At 37.6% G+C, this 15,781-nt stretch overlaps 1 protein-coding gene across 2 annotated transcripts in view; it reads left to right on the top strand.

Moving 5' to 3' along the window:
* Nucleotides 1–15,781, top strand: part of LOC145686050 (uncharacterized) — a 55,811-nt gene that overhangs the window by 27,097 nt on the left and 12,933 nt on the right. For both annotated transcript variants that reach the window (XM_081758932.1, XM_081758934.1), the window contains exon 6: nt 10,425–10,592. In XM_081758932.1, coding sequence (XP_081615058.1) covers nt 10,425–10,592 — 168 coding nt within the window. The remainder of the gene's footprint in view (nt 1–10,424; nt 10,593–15,781) is intronic.

The following is a 15,781-nucleotide window of genomic DNA, read 5'->3' as shown; positions in this document are numbered from 1 at the left end:
TTATAAAAGTATAAATTGTCAGCTGAGTTTTCGATATATTATCGGTGACAATCAGTCTTTTCCAAACAGCTTCGAGAATATTTATTTTTCTAAATTAGTGAAATATCCGCTTCTCCATCACTTTAAACACATTTTTGTACAATATATCATGTGAGTAGCACTTTTCAAAACAATTGATATCTAATCGACATAATCTCAATAAGTTCTAAACTCCCTCGTGGCTGTATGGTTAGCGTAGACTCGGGTTCGATTCCCTCTGGGAGCTCGTGTAGTTCTGATCCCACATTAAGCTGTAGGCTCACATCTCATGTAGCTTCGGTATTGAACGGGACGCTAAATTCCAGATAAAACAACTCAATAAATGTCAATTAACCACTCAGTTGCGACTACTACGTCCTTCCATCACAAATCAACCCTCCAGCTTTGTTTGTTCACTTCTCGTACTTCCATTTACGCCACTACCCAGGTACCAAAGCCACAACGATTAAAAGTTAATAGAAGCATACAGGAAAAGCAAATCATCTCTGACCCCATTAACCCTTAATATTTGAATGGATTACATCTTCCTTAATATTATTGCTTCAAAGCCCATACACTCACAACGGTACTGGCATATCTTTTCTTAATTTATGTAAGATCTGGTATATTCATCTCCCGTATTTAAACTTGCCACTATATTAGCACTGGTGGCGTTGGGCGGAGGGGAGCTACATATTTGCACAGCAGCGATGGTGCCATTTCAAGTCGCCAACCATTGTGATTCAAATGTGTTTCGAGAATTGTGACTCTACCAGTCGAGAATTGTGACTCTACCAGATAGGGTTGTCTTTAAAAATGAAAATTGTTCGATAGTTGTCATAGTGTTCGAATATAGGAGAATACTACACTAGTAAAGTGAGCGGTAACATATCTCCACGTCATTCAGCCGTTAGACATATTAAGGCCTAGAGAATGTCTTGCCGGAGTTCAAGAATCTTACACACAACCTTCAGTTCCATCTATACAAAATGGTTATTGTACAAGAATGTAAGGAAATAACGGCTTAAATGAAAAGCGTCTTGTTAGGCAATTTTTGAAAGTGTTCCCGTGGATATTGTTCTTCGTAATGACAGTTCATTTGCATTTATCAGGCCACACCTCGAAAACTCAGCGACGATCGTCCCACAATAAGCAAATGCAGAAAGAAAAACTAGGTGCGGATATATATGGATTGAATACACTTTTCTGTCGCTATGTGTGCTTTGAGACTTTCGCTCATTTGTGTGACAAACAAATCTGGAAAGCTTTTATTTTTAAAGATGAGATTTTCTGTTGTGTTTTCTGAATTCATGAAAGATCTTGTTAAAAAGAAAAATGTGTGTTGGCACAGTCAATAGTATGACATTCACTTCTATTTTTGTACCACAATATGTCTCAATAGTAATTGTTCCAATTCAGTACTTGATATTTCTCTTGACTTGACAAATATTTATCTTCTACAAACTTGAATGAAAAGTACATTCATTCTCTTCTCCAAATATAAGTGTATCCTTCAAGAGTATGAGTATATTCTTTCAGTTATCCTGTATAAAAAAGACAATTCGTTAGTATTATTCTTACAGAAATTAAATTAGAGAGAAAATATTTTTGTAAACTGAAATCATTCATTTGCGTTATAGAGACGTCAAATTTGTTGTATAGGGTGCGGCAGAAATAGTTAGACGGTGTTTTTTGCAAATTAAATATTTTAATGACCTTTTATGAACAAAAGTTTTACATGTTCAGAATGTATATACAAAAGCATTACATATGGTAACTACGTCTTGAAAATTATGTCAGTGAGGTGTGCACCATGGTTATTCAAACAGATCTCTACACGTCGCCTCACAGCACCCAGAGCTCGTTGAACCATGTCCAGCGGGGTTTGGTGGACTCCATGTTGAATGGATTCACGCAAATCCTGTAATGTTGCAGATTTTGTTGCATACATTTGTTGCTTCAAGTAACCCCATAGGAAGAAGTCACATATCGATAGGTCGGGCGAGCGTGCAGGCCAAGGAACATTGCCGCGACGAGAGACAACCCGTCCTGGAAACATCCTCCCAAGAATGTTGATCGATGCAATTGCTGTGTGTGACGTGGCCCCGTCTTGTTGGGACCACATCTGTCTAAGGCGACGCCATCGCAGTTCTGGGAGTAAAAAGTTTTCGAGCATTTCCACATATCGAGCACACGTGACAGTTACAGTGTTACCATCCTCGTCGTTGAAAAAGTATGGTCCAATAATCCCATCAAAATAAACACCACACCATACTGTTACTTTAGGGCTATAAAGGGGCACTTCATGCAACAACCTTGGATTTGTGGGTGCCCAGAAACGGAAATTCTGCTTATTTACACACCCATCAATGTGAAAATGAGCCTCGTCGGACATGATTAACCTCTGTAGAAAGTTTGGGTTCTCATTAATCATTTGCAACAGCGTATTGCATAATTGTACGCGAGCATTAAAATCCTCAGGGAGCAACTTGTAAATCATCTGAATTTTGAATGGGTGGAAGTGTAGATCCTGGTGTAATATTCGCCGCATACTCCTATCTGACATACCAAGTGACACAGCATGCCGACGAGCTGAACGCCTTGGACTTCTAATTAATGCTTCTCGAACCCTCTCTATGTTGCCTAGTGTTCTCACTGAACGTCGACGACCTGGGGATTTCTTTGATCTTGCAGAAGCCGAAGCTCGGAACTTTGTAACCCAATTAAGAATAGTTTGTCGTGTCGGTACTTGTCCATTTCTGCCAATGTTAAAATGATTCTGAAACTTACGCTGCGTAATTGTTGCAGAGTCTTTGTTGTTGAAGAAACACTCCACTGCGAAAGCGCGATGTTCGTCCGACCAACGCTTCATGGCTACTGACGGAAGGCTTACGTAATTCTTCCAATACTGCGCATGCGCACCGAACAGTCGAACAAACCTACATGCATACACAATGCTTTGAACCATTCTACAAAACAAAGCAACAACAATGAGTACGTTATCTATCGGGTTACATTTTCTATGTTCATTTTACATCGTCTAGCTATTTCTGCCGCACCCTTTATTTAAGAATTTATAAAATAAGCAATATTGTAAATTTAATCGCATATATAAATCTGTTTAGGTGCTAGCGGTCTCGGGTTCGATTTCCGGTGGGGGCACTCGGTCGAAAAAGTTTGGAAAGCTGTTTCAGGGCAGCCATCCTGAATGAAGTTTTTCTGGGTTTTCCTCATTCATACCAGGAAAATGCCGGGGTGATACCTAACGTACAGATCCCAGGCCGCTTCCCTTCCTCCCCAATCTTTTCTTCCTTCCTTTTCCCCGAATAGTGTGCTCGCCGAGGGACGTCGTTCCTCATACATGACGGGCTAAATGGCCATAGATCCAAAAGCCCAGAAATCTAAACCCTAAATCCTTATATTCTCAGAAATTTGTATCTGTGGTTTCAAGATGGAACGATCGAGTACGCAACAGAAGTATCTAGAAGATTCTGAGAAAATGATTAAAGACATTTCATTTCTCGATATGGTGCTAACCTGTGGTCTCGCACTCATTAACTCTATTCTCTTTGATGATACTTATTTTTAAACGCACACCCCAGATAATGGGCGACTCTTGAGGATTATTCATCAGGAAACCTCTGCGATACCGTGGCCGATAGCAAAGCGAGCGCTGTAGAACTTTTAGAGTGAATTTTCGGGAGTATATGGGTAGCAAAACCAAATACGAGGGTGATTAGGAAAGTTTTGAGATACAGCCTAACAGATACTGTGAGAATAAAATTTTCCTTGCATGAGGAGCTTCCTTTGTAAGTGAACAGACCCAGTCTCGCGACAATCATGCCATATGACGTGGTGAGCGGTGTTGCCAAGCGGCCGGAGTTGACACAATTTGCACTGTAGCGAAAGTTGGAAAGAAGGAATTTTTCAAGCAATGATTCTGTACAACTTGAAATGTAATTTACGGAGTCGCTGGAAAGCCTTTGGAGAGAGTGCACCATCATGTGCCGTAATGTTTCGTTGGTTTCGAGAATTTAAACGGGATCGGACCTCATTGGAAGACAAGGGGCACAGTAGAAGGCCATCAACAGCAGTGACAGAGGAAAACAGTGATATCAGAGAGCAGATGATTAGGGACGATCCGCGAATGACGCACAGTGACATCGAGTATGCCCTTGGGATTAGTGCGCCGAGTGTTCCAACTATCCTGCATAAACACTCGCGTATGAGAAAAGTTTCATCTCGGTGGGTGCCACACAACTTGACTGAAAATTAAAAACAAACAAGAGTGGAAGATGTCAAGACATACTTCAGAAGTATCAAAATGAGGATTCTAGGAGGGTTTCAGACACTGTGACGGGTGGTGAAATCTAGATATACCAATTTGACCCCAGTATCTACAAAAAAACAGTTACGTGCACTGCTTGAAATACAGTGGCACTAGTATTTCCAGGATTGGTTTAGGAGGATGAGACGTTGTATGGAATGTAGGGGAGAATACTTCGAAAAGTTGAATAATTGAAATAAAGATGTGTGTACCCAGAGCTGTGTCTCAAAACTTATCTAATGACCCTCGTATTTGTACATTATACATGTTTTTAAACCATATTGCTGTGCATTAAATAAAATGGCTAATAGTATGCTTTCTTATTTAATAAATCTTTTTTTTTTCCCTCCAAATCTCCGGGAGTTCATATCTTGCGCTGTACTTTTATTTACGTTGACCTTTCTTTTTCAAGCAAAGAGTGTTTGGGTTTCCTTATCGTTTGATTTTTGTTTTCATCGCTTTTTCTGCATCGCGTTTGCAGTATATGTTTTCTAACCTTTCAAGATGAGTCCAACGCAGATAACCACAGAGGCGTGCAATCTTCCTACCTAGCACTATGAGTCGCATTACCCTTCATACGGATGGATTTCGAATTATTGAAATTATGTTGTACGTATTTTATTGGTTAGCAATTTATGAATTGGTAACATTTTATGAAAGGAAACAATTGAAAAGACAAGAAATGTAACGATAATAGAAAAAAGAAAATGAAAGGCCAACTTCAAAACTCAAAAGGAACTCACCTTGCTCTTCTGTATTATGTAGATCAAGCAATCATGTTTGTTAAACGTAGAATTTTCGCTAAGAGTTGTCAGCATTAAAACATAAGTAAGAAAATGTTTTATTAGTGATACGATGTATGAGAATTATGTGCATTTGAAATTAAAATAAAAGAAAAACAAATTAACCCTTCTTACTGCTATACAATGTACTCATCGTGAATCTTCGTGTTTCTTCTGTGGTTAGTGGCGACGGTAAAGGTATCAGTTAGCTTATTCTAGCTGCCATCCAGAGTGCTCAGGTGTGAATTTAATTTGGATTCCTGCATTCGAATGAGAAAGGTCTTGTATGCGTATCTTTCTGTGAATTATAAAGATTTTTTTTGATCATTCCATTTTATCAGTGTAGTGTTTTATATCTTTCAATTGTTTCGAAAGATCCGATGTTCGCGTATCGTTGTGTTTGGTATCATCCTGAATATGTTCTTTACATTTAGTTGTGTATATCTGTTCATCATTTTCATGTAAGTATCTTGGTGTGTACAGTTGTTAAAAAAAATTTGTCCATCCACCTTGCTTTAAGAGGCCGTATTCGCACATAGGAAATTCCAACAGTTTGGCTTAAAAAAAAAAAAATATATCAAACTGTAGCTTACGGTACAGGAGTTCTCGATGAGATAGATGGCCAGGTTTTATTTTGAGCAAGACAGTGTGAAACTTCATAGATACATGCTGAATCCAGCGCATTGTATCTTATTCTGTGCTGTTTAGAGCATTAATCATGTGCTAAAATTACGCTTTCTGAACATTTTTTGTTATCTGTTTGAAATTGAACGAAATACAGACATCCTGTTCATTCAGATATCGTTTATTTTAATGTTGTTTTGAATGATATTTAAACCTGATGTAATATTTTTTTAAAGAGTTGGTTTTCCAGAAACTCCTTTATATACATATTTGAGTTATTAGCGAACGCGCCTTTGGTATTGGAGACTCGGGTTCCATTTCTGAATAGATCTGATGTGGTTCGGATCCCACGTTAAGCCTAGGTCCTTGGCTCATATACCCTTGCATCTAACGCGCTAAAGGAACGCTAACCAAATCAAATCAAACCACAAGTGGAAGAAATCATTCACTTCCGGTTTTAATGTTAATCACTATAGAGTAAAAACAGTGGTATATAGCGAGAAGCATATTTCCTGCAATCAGTTAAGCGTTCCAAGAATATCTGCTATCACTTCTGGTTTCAGTATTAATTGAGAAAATATCGCGCCTTTACTAAAAATCGATTGTCATAGCGGCACTAAAGTTTTTGAGTGGAAAATGGAGGGTGAGGGAAAATACATTGTTGAAAAGAGACTGGAGGCGGCAGTATAAATTGCACGCTCATTTTTAACTGTTGTTCATTGAAACATGAATGTCCACTATAAATACTTGGCCTAGGATCAAACTAGTGTAGGAGTCCATTTTTCAGCTTATTTCCCACGACAATTTTTCTGTAATATTTCAATATTTTGTTGTTAATTTAATAGTTTATGACAGTTAGTTATTTTAGGGCGTTTGGATTGTCACACGCTTATCGTGTGTCATACCGTAGAACGGAGTGATACCGATCATGCGGGGTGAAACTGATCATTTCCAAGTACCTGCATTTAGAGAGTGCTGTCATCTAACGTTTCAAGCTGAGTGTAGGAAAGATATCATGAGAAGAAGGGTGATTTAGACCCAAGACCTGTGACCATAGAAAGTCAGAGTATGATGCATACAGATTGCGTGTATAGTGCAAATTTGCTTAATGGTAAAAACATAATTATTGCGATACCCTGTTTCCGTTATATTGGTGTGACTACAGTATGTAGTTTATAGCTTTTGGTAGAACACTATATCGTAGCAAGGTAAATCAACTTACTTCGTTTAAGTTTGCATAACAGTATCAAAACTGGTGTAGTGATGGTGGGTTGCTTTACAAATTTATGCCAAGCTTTGGAGGTGAAACCGACCATGCCGAGAAAGTGTTTGAAACATGTTGGTTCGCATGCTCTGCGTAATTATAATGTAAAACAACTTGAGGAAAAAATGCGAAAGGTACAGAAGGTTTGAATAAGTATCCGAAAGGCAGGAGAAATGTATAACGTCCAATATATATAAAATTTTGTGACAACGCTACAAGTAAGTACAGCAATATATATATATATATATATATATATATATATATATATATATATATATATATATATATATATATATATATATATATATATATATATATATATATATATATGGTTGTCAAACAGTTTTCACTGAGGAGGAGGAGATGCATCTTGTTGAAGGACTATTATTTGATAAATGGCGTGTAAAATTCCCTGTGAGCAAAACCCACACACGTTACTTTTTTGGACAAGCGACGCAAGTCCTTGAGTTCAACAGGTAAGAGGTAAAGTTTCTTCGTAAAAAATGTGGAAAAATACAAGTTATATTTGTGTTCCTGGATATTCATGATGAACCTGACTGATCTTTACCAGATTGTCATGATTGCGACTGAAAGATGGGTGTGTCGGCGAGGTGTCAAATTCCTAGGTCTCCATGTTCAAGGTGTGGAATAACTGTGACAGCAAACGTTCTTTTTACCAATATTGTACGTCTCTATTTTTTGTAGTGTGTTCTGTACTCTGACATTTACTGATAATATATGTTGAAATGTTTCTTCATGCTCTGTATCACCTCCCGCTCAGTCTTATACCGATCATCCGCAGCAATACATGAGTGATCGGAATCAACCCACTATGCGGGGTGGTACCGATCAATAATTCGTATTTAATATCTTATGCCGTAACGTAATACCACACGTCATCTTTTAGGATCGGGTTATTTTGACAATATTTAGTTCTAAATATCCGTGTTTATTAATTGAAAGTTTTCATGGAAAATCCGATGATTATAAAAAAGTTAAAAAGATTACTTTTATAGTGTTGTGAAGGTTTGTTTTCCCACAGATTTAAATAGTTCTTGTATACATGTTTCCATGGCAATAGTCAGGTGAACACTGATATACAACCAATTTTAATTTTTTGATTGAATTCGAGTGTAGGAGTACTGGAAGAAATTTTCGACATGACAAAATTCCTTCACTGGTGTACTCCGCGACACTGCAGCTTGTTTTCTCAATGTTTACAATTTAGAAAAAAAAAATCATGTAAGATATTTTGTCGTCATTGGAACAAAGAATTGAAGCACTGTGAAAGATTTTCTTCCAATTGTTAACTATTGTTTTTTAAATATATTCGCATGAGTGCCTACTGTATCTTTGCGGTGAACCTTGATGTGGAGTTCGCTTCATTCCTCTATATGGCCAGGTCCAGAAAATTTAGACTATGTTGTTAGTAAATTTGAGTTCCGTTTGTAACTTTCATGTTGGGGTGTATGGATTCTAAACTGTTTTAAGTAAGTTCTAACTGAATGTCTTCCTTGTGTAAAAATAACCTTTCGTATACAGCGCGGTAGTATTTTGTGCATAGCAGTTCTGAAGATAATATATTTGTTAAGGAGAAGGATACCCCATGGTCAATTTGTCAGTCTGTTTATAAAGTTGGTCCAAAAATTGAAAAAACTTCTTTTAGACAGCACGGGATTTAGAAAGGAATTTAGGATTTCATACTTCAATTAAGGGAATTTTTTGTTTTGTTAATAAACTCGAGTACAGGCTGGTGTCAAAGATACGGGACGTAAAGACGTGCATATTCTCCACATCCATGAACGCTAACTCCATGTTACTCGCATTTACGGTCGATGTGACCTCTTCTTTGATAATGCCGTTATTGCCCACTGGATATTTGAGTTTTCATGAATGATTTAAAATTTAAGATACGTGAATTGTCCAGTCGCAGTAAGTTTTTATTTACCAACTTAAATATTTTCGTTTTATTTATTTTTTAAGTTATTTTTTCGTATGTAATTAATTCCCATACATCATATCTCGACTGAAATCTTTTCTTACCTATGTCTTAACAGAAGCTGACAGATGTCAGCGAAAATTCGATGTTTTACATTTGAACTTAACTACAGGATACAGAAGAGCAAGGTTAGTACCTTTTGAGGTTATTGATAAGATTGCTCTTCAAGTGGCTTACATTGTTTGGTGAACTCCGTTCACTACGTGATTCGGAATTTAGCATTCTTCTTTTTGTATGTGTTTATGTACGTTTTCCTCTACGATCAGATAGCTTCCCATGATGTTTAATAAATAGTGCTAATATCAGTATCGACATTGCTTCTCGTGACTAACGCACATGTTTTCGTATTCAATTTCTGGCGGAATACTTATCGTCAGATGATACAGACCCTAGTAGTAATGCGGATTCCATTTAAGGACTATCTCGGAAATAAAGTGACCACTAGAAAATATATGACAGAACTCTACAGACGCTCCAGTAGTATCTCATAGATGGCTCTGAACAATGCCACATAACTGTAGTTGAAATGCCATAGCAAAGTCGTCTGTGTATGGAAGTGAGCGGTCATGCCACAAATTAATGAAGCGAAGCGAAAATTAATTCTGCACAAATGGTGCACTCAGAAGGGACTTTAAATGCGAAGGATCGCCAAGTCGGTAAATGTGTCGTACTCTGGTGTCAGAAACGTGATACTCAAGTTTGGAGAACATTATACTATTAAAGATTTAAAAAGGAAGAGGACGAAAACTAGGTATATCTACTAAAACTTTGGAGAAAAAGATTCTGCACATTTTGAAGAAAACACATTTGTCAGTTCGTGAACCACGAATCAGCTGTGTTTCGTGACGAAAGAACTAAACCCACCAAACGTTCCCCAACTTCGCTCCATCGAACGCTACTGGGCAACTGTGAAGCGAATTCTCAGGAAGAAGGGTCGGGCTGCCACTAACCTCCAGCAATTCAAACAAATGTTGAACAGTGCAGTCCGTACTATCAGTGAAACGACTGTGCGCAATTTAATGCAAGGTATCAGAAGCAAAGTTCGAAAATTCTTTCGGGAGCAGTAAGAGTTTATTTTATTTTATTTATTTTTTTATGGGTTGTAATATGTGTTTGGCTCTAATGTTAAAGTCAAAAAGAACGCTGAGTTCAATTTGTAAACAATGTAGTAGATAAACACAATTCCAAGTGGTTACTTTATTTCTGAGACAGTCCTTAAATTGTAGATCCCATATTGGATATTTTCGGTACTGAGAAGGGATGAGAAGATCAAATGGATCCAGTTCAAGTAACATAATCTTTCTCCCTGGATATGCATTAGATATGCACATTACTTTAAATAGATGGTTGTTACAGTAACTCATAACTTGCACAAGAAAACTGAAGCTGTTTATTTTTTCTCTCTTGTAGATTTTGATTGTATCTTGACCAACTTGAATTTGGAGAAGCAAGAACGTAATAAATATCGATTACCAAAAGTGGAATTACTTCGAACACAAAATATTTTAAAAAGAGCTTTAGATGTGGAAAAGGGAGTTACTGAGAAACCTTCAGTAACAGAAGAACATCCTGATGGGCGTAAGTATCTTTTAGTTCTTACATATATCTTCTCTAGAATTTAGAATATTGTTCCAATTATATAATTTCATGTCAAACACAGAACTGACTCTTCTTAAATTAGTGGTTTAAACATTTCTGCAACAGTAATTCCTATTAACTTGGCCAGTTTTAAATCCATCTTATTTTTTAGAACCTACAGATATCCATAAAGTATTATAAGGGTAAGAAACATTTTGTTCCTGATCGAGCGAGTAATTTATAAAGATTTATATAGAGTTTAGTACGTATGAAAGGCAAGCCATATACAACGATATTTGGTCCTCTTAGAAAGATTTTTAGGCTTTTAAACGGTCCAGAGAATAAAGGACCGAAGTTCGTATCACTGTATCACAACGAAGTTGTATCACATAACAAAATTTTAGCTACTGACTGATTCCAGGAACATCTTTTGTTCAAATACAGTACAAGTTAATAACAGCGATATTAATACCTTGTACCAGTACGGTGCTAAATACAGCGGCCAGAAATGAATAAACTTATAATGCTTAATTTGACATGAATTCCTTCGTGGGTAAGCTGTTAACGTACGCGCCTTTGGCGTGGAAGCCCCGGTTTGATTCCCGGCGGGAACTCATGTGGTTCGGATTCGACGTTAATCAGTAGATCCCGTCTCATATAGCCTCGCTGGTGAAAGGGACGCTGAACTCTAAATCAACAACAACTTTATCTGTCATAACAATTATGGTTATGGGAGCACTGAAATATATTTATTAAAAATACAAAAGAACATGTTGTCATGGAATTACAGTATATAACTTGCCGTACATTACACAGCCACTAAATACTGTATATATCACAAACAACGCTAATACATTGAGAATAGATAGATAATTTCACACTTTAACTGCACATTAATATTTTTATTCTTGTATATTGTATTTTTACCAATAATTCCGTGAGTTATCGATTTCGCGACGCTGATGCGTGATTCAATTTCTGGCACTTTCACGGACGTAAAATAATAACATAATCTCAAATGACACTATCCTTGGACTGGTCCATATTACTGCTGCTTCCCAGGTGTGATAATTATAGATTAGAATACGTCGCAGATACGATGGTTGAATATATCCTTAAGTACACATCATGATTAGTTATTGGTATCTACTATAATATGTTCACTTTTACACTATCACCACGCAAATACTGGATTGTCATAGTTCCAAACTGGAAGCAAAGTATATTTTGAACATATAAAGTGATGAGTACGTTTCTTGTCACACAAATATTAGATGAAATTAATTTATTAAGTCAAGTGCCAGTAGTAGGCGTAACAATACACTTTACATGAGTTACCTTCTGTCGAGTCTCTTTGTTCACTGCAACCACTACATTTTTAGTTTCCCGCAAGTTGCACAGAACACAAGAGGAGAAGGGAGGAGTAAGGTACATTGTCATTAAGAATAGTCAAATTCACTCACTTTTCACTGTTTTGGAGTCCATATTTAAGGACTGCTTATTCCGGACCACTTGGGGAAGTCCCGAAGAATTCTAGCCACTTGACTCTGATAAGAGTAGAAAAGAAAATGTTATTTTTGGAAGTGACGTAAGTATGTCATTGGTAACTTCTAATATACACGCAAATTATACGAAGGCTATTCAAAATGTTGAGTTTATTATGTACAGGTGTCCTATGACACCTGCAAAGTGTCATAGTATACGGTATATTATTAATTGCTTTGTGAGATGGCTATCTATCTCGAAACTTGGCCGCAGTCAGAGAGCTTTATTTCTGTGTCTCTAATGTTAATGTTAAATTCGTCCCTGTATCTGCCACTTGAAATGACGTATTGTAAAATAATCTAGTCACGTTTATTTCTGAGATACATTGCCTGCATCAGCGTAGTATATATATATATATTGTAATGATTTTGGTAGAGTCAATAATGGTCCGAGATTTATCCCTTCACCAATTTTATTATAAAATTTGATAAATACAAAACGTCTTTGATTACAAAGAGAATAATGCTGTTTCCTCGTTAATGTCCAAGTAGAGGAGTATAGGTGTTTTGCACGGTGCCCCTTCTCTCAAAGCAGTCTCCAAGGCACCTGCCGGTTCGGTGAGTTTGGAAGGATAGCCCCCTCAGCTCAAGGCAGCTTCGCAAGGCTTTGTTGTTGAGAGGATCCATAGTCCAGTGCGACCTCGGGAAGGATGGGTGTACCCCTAGTCCAGTGCGATCTCAGGGCGGTGTAGGTGATTTGATCAGTTGGACGACTGATGCTGGGTCCCTCGGTGTTCCTCCTTTTATTTGTCCTCTTCGGGTCCTTCCGTGAGGTCCGTCTGCTTTCGGCGTTCCTCGGTGTTCCTCTGCGTTGGCTTGCTGTCTGCTATGTTGTTTATAAATAATAGCACGTGTTGAGTTGAAACGTGCGTCTGTTGTGATGTAGGGATCCTTGCACCCCCCACACTGGAAAAAAAATAATCTGGAAGATTATTTTGAGAAAGTACACAATCGTAATTAGTAAAAGGTGACTGCACCAACGCTGACACACTTGAGATACTGTTTATACACAAGAAAACACTATAAACACCATAATACACCAATATCACTTATGAAAAACTTGTTGTGAAATATACACATAATGGTAATAACACTGTGGTTCCTTCCCAACTAAGCAGGATCAAAAACAGTTTATCATTTCCCTCAAAGTGGGTAGAAGTATCTTCACTGTGATGAATAAATATATCAGTTTATTACGGATCGGTCACATCCGGTATGGGTAGTCTATATCAGTGGAGTCTCTTTCGGTGTGGTAGTAGGCGCCAGTGGATTGAGTCTTCCTAATGGTGAAGATATGTTTAGCCCATTGGTTAAGTTTTGTTTTGTAACGGGACTTGTGAAAGGCGAGGCACAAATTTATTATTAGAACGAATGAAAAGAGAAGAATCAGTTTTGGAATTTAATAGCTTCTTTTCTTAAAAAAAGAAAAAATAGAGAATGTGAATTTTTGGTCACTCTATATAATGTTATCAAGATCCTGATTTTATGAACATCCTGTATAAGGAGAAAAAAATGACGTAATAAGCATTCATGTACGTTCGTACTGAAGAGACGATGTTAGAAACAAGAAAGCATTGTATTTCGACCTTGCAAAGATTAATGACTTTTGAAACTAAAAAAGAAAGAGAAAAAATGTTGATCTTGCATTTTGCGAAGAGAACGGAAACACAAATTGTAATGAAGTTAAGTAACAAAATGAGATATAGTTTATAGTTGAAATAAAGAAGTGTGAATTTATGTCAGTGCATCTCTCTCCTTTTTTTTTTTCTTTCTTCGGTTCTTCTGGTGTTAGTTCCTCTTCTACTACGGTAAGTACTAGGAATTTTGTTAAATTCTTCTTTTTTAGATTTGTGCCTCTTTCCCATTAATTTTGTCTTCCCTCTGTTTGGTCTTCGTAAAATGGTTTTAAACGGTCCACCGCAATTTCTTGAATTCTGTCCTTGAATTTAGACGGTAATTCTACTCTATACAAATTTGAATTAATCTTCTCCAGGACGCGTGCCGGGCCGTCGTAGTGAACTGTGAAGTGTTCGGGTAAGCCTATTTTCCTTGTGGGATAATATACCAAAACAAGGTCCCCTGGATTATAAGTTGTTTGTTTATGGCGCTTATGGTAAAACTGCTTTTGTCCGTTATGCACCTGTTCCAGGTTGTTTCGTACTTTCTTCCTGATGGTCGCTAGTTTATCTCTGTCAATTTGTATATGTTGTCTTGATTTTAGCGTACATTCTGGCGGGGTCCTGGGTTCATAACCAAACAATAAGAAACTTGCAGAATATTTGGTCCCTCCTTGTACGTACGTATTGATACCAAAGATAACGTGCGGTAACCATTTTTCCCAATCCGTATGGTGTTCTTGCACGAAAAACTTTAGACAATTCTGTATGATTTTATTAGTTTGCTCTACCAATCCTATGGAAGCATGATTATATGCGGGTGAGTACTTATAGACAAAATGTACTTCTGCGCCAAATTTTGTAAACGAGTTGCTCCATGTACTGGGTGTCGGTCCCAATATAATGTTGTAAAAGCTCCAAATTTGAGAATAATATCATGTTCCAGAAATTCCTCTGTTTTCCGCGTTTATGGCGTCTACTGTCTTTGCAAGGACATATCGTGTGGCTAGTTCCGTGGCTACTAGTATGTACTTATTTCTTCCTTCTCTGCTTGGTAGGGGCCCTAACTCGTCGTATATCCATGTTGTTGCTATCTCTCCCACCGGGTGATGCAAGAGTTCGGCTTGTTTCTTCGGTGCTAGTTTCTTCAGATGTTGGCAATCAGTACACGTGCGTATCTTATGAGCCAGCTAGTTTTTCAGATATGGCATATAAAATTTCTTGATAGCGGTCTTGTATGATTTTGAAAATCCAAAATGCGGATTGGTCGCCTGGCGGTAAAAGTTTGTGAACCAGAAATTAGCTATGGACTTCGGTATGCATAAAAGATGTAGTAATCCATAATCGGGGTGGTTTTGTTTTCGATATAAGATGCCGTTTTAAAGACAAAAAAATCTTGCTGATCTGACTGTAGAGATCTTTTCCGGCTCCCTTCCCTCTAAAACGGAAATGATGTCTTTGGAATTTTCATCTTTGCGCTGCTCTCTTGCGATATTCGGTAAAGGCTCGTTATTTCCTGCTTCTACAGTATTAACTTGAAGGCTATTTGATTTAAAAGCATAGTAGTCTTCCCCCTTTTCTTCGTCATTTTCTTCTTTTTCACCTTCTTTCTTAATATCTTGGGCCTGTTCTAGCCTACTGATTATATCTGCTGGGTGTTTGGATCCAGGCAAATATTGTATATCAAAATCATAATCAGCTAGAAATAACTTATATCTTGTGTATTTCCCGACTTTGTCCGGCTGGGTATTCATCGTCGCGATACACTTTGCGTCTACGTACAGGTTAAATTTTCTATTAAGTAGAAAGTAGCGAAATTTGCGCAGTGTGTATATGAGAGCGTACAACTCTTTTTGCCAAATGCTTGCTTTCTCTTCACTTTTCGTTAGCCTCCGGGAACAATAAGCAACCACCTTCTCAATGTCAGTTTTTGGGTCATAGCAGGGGAGTAGTCCTTCTGCCTGAGTTTGACTGCAATCGCTATAGACGCGAATTTCTAGCGAATCGTCAAAGTGAGCAACTGATGGAG

Source organism: Thermobia domestica, chromosome 5, assembly GCF_964235325.1.
Source record: "Thermobia domestica chromosome 5, izTheDome1.hap1.1, whole genome shotgun sequence".
Lineage (NCBI taxonomy): Eukaryota > Metazoa > Arthropoda > Insecta > Zygentoma > Lepismatidae > Thermobia > Thermobia domestica.
Note: the sequence above shows the minus strand (reverse complement) of the source record. Positions and strands in the feature narration are given on the sequence as shown.